At 35.4% G+C, this 7,642-nt stretch overlaps 1 protein-coding gene across 1 annotated transcript; it reads right to left on the bottom strand.

Annotated features, from left to right (window-relative positions):
• Positions 1 to 95: 95 nt before the first annotated feature.
• On the bottom strand, positions 96 to 937 carry LOC109784999 (norbelladine synthase). The gene is made up of 2 exons (XM_020343611.3): positions 640 to 937; positions 96 to 537 (listed from the first exon to the last, which is right to left on the bottom strand). The coding sequence occupies exons 1-2, from the start codon at positions 914 to 916 to the stop codon at positions 224 to 226; spliced, it is 591 nt and encodes a 196-aa protein (XP_020199200.1). The 5' UTR covers positions 917 to 937; the 3' UTR covers positions 96 to 223.
• Positions 938 to 7,642: the final 6,705 nt, after the last annotated feature.

Raw genomic sequence — 7,642 nt, forward strand, 5'->3', positions numbered from 1 at the left:
TGCACCATTATTGTGTCCCCAAAACTGCATCCTGTTGAGAACCATCGAAATCATCGACAATAGTTGACTACACATGACTGTAAATTGCAACAAGATCATATAATCATCCAATAAATATACAGTGAATAACAAATCCAAGAACTACAAACAGCAATACAGCAAATAACAAGCTATAAAGGAAGTTGCTCTGAACTTATTTTACACTGTGGAGAATGCTGTGTTCTTACAACGTTTCTTCACGAGCTTGCTCAGCGCTTTTCTGTGCCTTGATATAGTTTGTGATGGCCTCAGCAATATGAGCTACACCACTGGTACTGACGAAGGATGCGTTATCTGTCTTATCGTCATCAATTTCATATTCAATGGTTGATCTTATTGCAGATGTCTCATTTGTTTGCCCTATAATCTCAAACCGTACCAAACATTTCTGAAATCCATGATCTAGAACGCCTCCTTCTACTACTAGTGCCCCTTTGACATAGTTTTCATTGTCAATCTTGATGAACTTCTCTTTTTGATATTCGAATCCAGGAATTCCTAGCAACATCAATCACCAAAATGAAATCACCTGAAGCTGATGCGTATATTGTGAAAGCCAAACAAAAGGCATAACTGAAGTGTATGTGTTCAGGTCCTAACCAGGAGAGTAGGTGAGATGCAAAACTGTTCCGACGCCGCCATCTCCATCAACAAGCTCGACCTTTTTGAGCATATCTGGAAGCAATTCAGGCACCAACTGGCCAATACGGAGGCCTCCATAGATCTCCCATACATCGGCCGCGGGGAGGCCTGTCTCGAACTCATGGCAGAGGTTCCCTTTCATTGCTTCTGTGAGTTCTGTGTGGCTTGCCAAAGATTGCAGAGTGAGTTCTAGCCTCTTGCTACATGGATTTTTTCTGTGTAGAACACGAGTCATCGCAGTTGTTGGAATATGTGGCTGACAGGCTGAGATGTCACCGTCAGAATATTACAGTGTGAATAGACAATTTACGTTAAAAGAAATCTGGTGTTTATATGATCTTGTTTTCCTAGTCACGATGTCATAAGAAAATACTAAGTTGTGTGATTTTTCAATACTAATGATAATGATTTCGTTAGTACTCTCACTAGTAGAAAACAGGGCTTAGGTCACAGGACAGTTTTCACATTAGCCCCGGTTCAGTCACGAACCGGGACTAATATGAGCATTGGTCCCGGTTCGTGAGCCCAGGGGGCCGGCCGGGGCCTCGTGGGCATTGGTCCCGGTTCGTATAGACCCTTTGGTCCCGGTTGGTGGTACAAACCGGGACCAATGGGCCACGCTCCTGGCCCACCACCCTTTAGTCCCGGTTCATACCACAAACCGGGACTAAAGGACTGGTCCTAATTGCGGCCAGTGTTTAGTCCCACCTCGCCAACCGAAGGGCGTTCACACCAGTTTATAAGCCCGTCCCTCTATGCCTCGTTGAGCTTCTATTAAAGTGAAAATAGATGCCCTTATACAGGAAATTTAACTTAAATTCATAGTAAAATTCAAAGAAATTTAAAATTTAGTATGAATTTAGGTTAAATTTTCTCTATAAGTGCATCTATGTTCATTTTTTATATTTATAAAATAAATAAACCTTAATAAAATAAATAAAACTAAATAAAATAAATTAAACTATAGTAACTACAATAAATAAACCTTAATTAATTAAGTAAAAATAGCAGCAGTAAAATTAATAAAAATAGCAGCAGTAAAATAAATAAAAATAAAATAATTAAAGTAAAAGACATAAGTAATTAGAAATAAAATAAATAAGTTTTTTGTTGTAAGTAGACAGAAAACCTTTTAAGAGTTCATTTGAAATGCTTTTCAATTTTAGGGTCTTATAGCTCAAAATAATTAGTAAATGCATGAAAAATAACAAATGAAGTCAGAAAGGATTGAAAAATGATGATGTGGCTTTGAATGGTGCATTTTGAACACACAAAAAGTCAGGAGTTCAAATAAGTTTTAAAAAAGGAAATCCCTTTGTAACAGACGAGTTTCCGGATGAAATCCTGATACTTTGAAAGAGATTGTCCGTTTTGTACACGAAGTGCATCCAGTTTTTGCCGTAACCCTCTCAACTTTCTTGCACATGCTATGTGGATGAAATGATGATATCATGCCAACTTTCAACCTTTTCAGAGTTCATTTGAAATGCTTTTCAATTTTAGGGTCTTATAGCTCAAAATAATTAGTAAATGCATGAGAAATAACAAATGAAGTCAGAAAGGATTGACAAATGATGATGTGGATTTGAATGGTGCATTTTGAACACACAAAAAGTCAGGAGTTCAAATAAGTTTTAAAAAATGAAATCCCTTTGTAACACACGAGTTTCCGGATGAAATCCTGATACTTTGAAAGAGATTGTCCGTTTTGTACACGAAGTGCATCCAGTTTTTGCCGTAACCCTCTCAACTTTCTTGCACATGCTATGTGGATGAAATGATGATATCATGCCAACTTTCAACCTTTTCAGAGTTCATTTGAAATGCTTTTCAATTTTAGGGTCTTATAGCTCAAAATAATTAGTAAATGCATGAGAAATAACAAATGAAGTCAGAAAGGATTGAAAAATGATGATGTGGCTTTGAATGGTGCATTTTGAACACACAAAAAGTCAGGAGTTCAAATAAGTTTTAAAAAATGAAATCCCTTTGTAACAGACGAGTTTCCGGATGAAATCCTGATACTTTGAAAGAGATTGTCCGTTTTGTACACGAAGTGCATCCAGTTTTTGCCGTAACCCTCTCAACTTCCTTGCACATGCTATGTGGATGAAATGATGATATCATGCCAACTTTCAACCTTTTCAGAGTTCATTTGAAATGCTTTTCAATTTTAGGGTCTTATAGCTCAAAATAATTAGTAATTGCATGAGAAATAACAAATGAAGTCAGAAAGGATTGAAAAATGATGATGTGGCTTTGAATGGTGCATTTTGAACACACAAAAAGTCAGGAGTTCAAATAAGTTTTAAAAAATGAAATCCCTTTGTAACAGACGAGTTTCCGGATGAAATCCTGATACTTTGAAAGAGATTGTCCGTTTTGTACACGAAGTGCATCCAGTTTTTGCCGTAACCCTCTCAACTTTCTTGCACATGCTATGTGGATGAAATGATGATATCATGCCAACTTTCAAACTTTTCAGAGTTCATTTGAAATGCTTTTCAATTTTAGGGTCTTATAGCTCAAAATAATTAGTAAATGCATGAGAAATAACAAATGAAGTCAGAAAGGATTGAAAAATAATGATGTGGCTTTGAATGGTGCATTTTGAACACACAAAAAGTCAGGAGTTCAAATAAGTTTTAAAAAATGAAATCCCTTTGTAACAGACGAGTTTCCGGATGAAATCCTGATACTTTGAAAGAGATTGTCCGTTTTGTACGCGAAGTGCATCCAGTTTTTGCCGTAACCCTCTCAACTTTCTTGCACATGCTATGTGGATGAAATGATGATATCATGCCAACTTTCAACCTTTTCAGAGTTCATTTGAAATGCTTTTCAATTTTAGGGTCTTATAGCTCAAAATAATTAGTAAATGCATGAGAAATAACAAATGAAGTCAGAAAAGATTGAAAAATGATGATGTGGCTTTGAATGGTGCATTTTGAACACACAAAAAGTCAGGAGTTCAAATAAGTTTTAAAAAATGAAATCCCTTTGTAACAGACGAGTTTTCGGATGAAATCCTGATACTTTGAAAGAGATTGTCCGTTTTGTACGCGAAGTGCATCCAGTTTTTGCCGTAACCCTCTCAACTTTCTTGCACATGCTATGTGGATGAAATGATGATATCATGCCAACTTTCAACCTTTTTAGAGTTCATTTGAAATGCTTTTCAATTTTAGGGTCTTATAGCTCAAAATAATTAGTAAATGCATGTAACAAATGAAGTCAGAAAGGATTGACAAATGATGATGTGGCTTTGAATGGTGCATTTTGAACACACAAAAAGTCAGGAGTTCAAATAAGTTTTAAAAAATGAAATCCCTTTGTAACAGACGAGTTTCCGGATGAAATCCTGATACTTTGAAAGAGATTGTCCGTTTTGTACACGAAGTGCATCCAGTTTTTGCCGTAACCCTCTCAACTTTCTTGCACATGCTATGTGGATGAAATGATGATATCATGCCAACTTTCAACCTTTTCAGAGTTCATTTGAAATGCTTTTCAATTTTAGGGTCTTATAGCTCAAAATAATTAGTAAATGCATGAGAAATAACAAATGAAGTCAGAAAGGATTGAAAAATGATGATGTGGCTTTGAATGGTGCATTTTGAACACACAAAAAGTCAGGAGTTCAAATAAGTTTTAAAAAATGAAATCCCTTTGTAACAGATGAGTTTCCAGATGAAATCCTGATACTTTGAAAGAGATTGTCCGTTTTGTACACGAAGTGCATCCAGTTTTTGCCGTAACCCTCTCAACTTCCTTGCACATGCTATGTGGATGAAATGATGATATCATGCCAACTTTCAACCTTTTCAGAGTTCATTTGAAATGCTTTTCAATTTTAGGGTCTTATAGCTCAAAATAATTAGTAAATGCATGAGAAATAACAAATGAAGTCAGAAAGGATTGACAAATGATGATGTGGCTTTGAATGGTGCATTTTGAACACACAAAAATTCAGGAGTTCAAATAAGTTTTAAAAAATGAAATCCCTTTGTAACAGACGAGTTTCCGGATGAAATCCTGATACTTTGAAAGAGATTGTCCATTTTGTACACGAAGTGCATCCAGTTTTTGCCGTAACCCTCTCAACTTTCTTGCACATGCTATGTGGATGAAATGATGATATCATGCCAACTTTCAACGTTTTCAGAGTTCATTTGAAATGCTTTTCAATTTTAGGGTCTTATAGCTCAAAATAATTAGTAAATGCATGAGAAATAACAAATGAAGTCAGAAAGGATTGAAAAATGATGATGTGGCTTTGAATGGTGCATTTTGAACACACAAAAAGTCAGGAGTTCAAATAAGTTTTAAAAAATGAAATCCCTTTGTAACAGATGAGTTTCCGGATGAAATCCTGATACTTTGAAAGAGATTGTCCGTTTTGTACACGAAGTGCATCCAGTTTTTGCCGTAACCCTCTCAACTTTCTTGCACATGCTATGTGGATGAAATGATGATATCATGCCAACTTTCAACCTTTTTAGAGTTCATTTGAAATGCTTTTCAATTTTAGGGTCTTATAGCTCAAAATAATTAGTAAATGCATGAGAAATAACAAATGAAGTCAGAAAGGATTGACAAATGATGATGTGGCTTTGAATGGTGCATTTTGAACACACAAAAAGTCAGGAGTTCAAATAAGTTTAAAAAAATGAAATCCCTTTGTAACAGACGAGTTTCCGGATGAAATCCTGATACTTTGAAAGAGATTGTCCGTTTTGTACACGAAGTGCATCCAGTTTTTGCCGTAACCCTCTCAACTTTCTTGCACATGCTATGTGGATGAAATGATGATATCATGCCAACTTTCAACCTTTTCAGAGTTCATTTGAAATGCTTTTCAATTTTAGGGTCTTATAGCTCAAAATAATTAGTAAATGCATGAGAAATAACAAATGAAGTCAGAAAGGATTGAAAAATGATGATGTGGCTTTGAATGGTGCATTTTGAACACACAAAAAGTCAGGAGTTCAAATAAGTTTTAAAAAATGAAATCCCTTTGTAACAGACGAGTTTCCGGATGTAATCCTGATACTTTGAAAGAGATTGTCCGTTTTGTACACGAAGTGCATCCAGTTTTTGCCGTAACCCTCTCAACTTTCTTGCACATGCTATGTGGATGAAATGATGATATCATGCCAACTTTCAACCTTTTCAGAGTTCATTTGAAATGCTTTTCAATTTTAGGGTCTTATAGCTCAAAATAATTAGTAAATGCATGAGAAATAACAAATGAAGTCAGAAAGGATTGAAAAATGATGATGTGGCTTTGAATGGTGCATTTTGAACACACAAAAAGTCAGGAGTTCAAATAAGTTTTAAAAAATGAAATCCCTTTGTAACAGACGAGTTTCCGGATGAAATCCTGATACTTTGAAAGAGATTGTCCGTTTTGTACACGAAGTGCATCCAGTTTTTGCCGTAACCCTCTCAACTTTCTTGCACATTCTATGTGGATGAAATGATGATATCATGCCAACTTTCAACCTTTTCAGAGTTCATTTGAAATGCTTTTCAATTTTAGGGTCTTATAGCTCAAAATAATTAGTAAATGCATGAGAAATAACAAATGAAGTCAGAAAGGATTGACAAATGATGATGTGGCTTTGAATGGTGCATTTTGAACACACAAAAAGTCAGGAGTTCAAATAAGTTTTAAAAAAGGAAATCCCTTTGTAACAGACGAGTTTCCGGATGAAATCCTGATACTTTGAAAGAGATTGTCCGTTTTGTACACGAAGTGCATCCAGTTTTTGCCGTAACCCTCTCAACTTCCTTGCACATGCTATGTGGATGAAATGATGATATCATGCCAACTTTCAACCTTTTTAGAGTTCATTTGAAATGCTTTTCAATTTTAGGGTCTTATAGCTCAAAATAATTAGTAAATGCATGAGAAATAACAAATGAAGTCAGAAAGGATTGACAAATGATGATGTGGATTTGAATGGTGCATTTTGAACACACAAAAAGTCAGGAGTTCAAATAAGTTTTAAAAAATGAAATCCCTTTGTAACAGACGAGTTTCCGGATGAAATCCTGATAATTTGAAAGAGATTGTCCGTTTTGTACACGAAGTGCATCCAGTTTTTGCCGTAACCCTCTCAACTTTCTTGCACATGCTATGTGGATGAAATGATGATATCATGCCAACTTTCAACCTTTTCAGAGTTCATTTGAAATGCTTTTCAATTTTAGCGTCTTATAGCTCAAAATAATTAGTAAATGCATGAGAAATAACAAATGAAGTCAGAAAGGATTGAAAAATGATGATGTGGCTTTGAATGGTGCATTTTGAACACACAAAAAGTCAGGAGTTCAAATAAGTTCTAAAAAATGAAATCCCTTTGTAACAGACGAGTTTCCGGATGAAATCCTGATACTTTGAAAGAGATTGTCCGTTTTGTACACGAAGTGCATCCAGTTTTTGCCGTAACCCTCTCAACTTTCTTGCACATGCTATGTGGATGAAATGATGATATCATGCCAACTTTCAACCTTTTCAGAGTTCATTTGAAATGCTTTTCAATTTTAGGGTCTTATAGCTCAAAATAATTAGTAAATGCATGAGAAATAACAAATGAAGTCAGAAAGGATTGACAAATGATGATGTGGATTTGAATGGTGCATTTTGAACACACAAAAAGTCAGGAGTTCAAATAAGTTTTAAAAAATGAAATCCCTTTGTAACACACGAGTTTCCGGATGAAATCCTGATACTTTGAAAGAGATTGTCCGTTTTGTACACGAAGTGCATCCAGTTTTTGCCGTAACCCTCTCAACTTTCTTGCACATGCTATGTGGATGAAATGATGATATCATGCCAACTTTCAACCTTTTCAGAGTTCATTTGAAATGCTTTTCAATTTTAGGGTCTTATAGCTCAAAATAATTAGTAAATGCATGAGAAATAACAAATGAAGTCAGAAAGGATTGAAAAATG

The sequence above is a fragment of the Aegilops tauschii genome, chromosome 2 (assembly GCF_002575655.3).
Source record: "Aegilops tauschii subsp. strangulata cultivar AL8/78 chromosome 2, Aet v6.0, whole genome shotgun sequence".
In the NCBI taxonomy this organism is placed as follows: Eukaryota; Viridiplantae; Streptophyta; class Magnoliopsida; order Poales; family Poaceae; genus Aegilops; species Aegilops tauschii.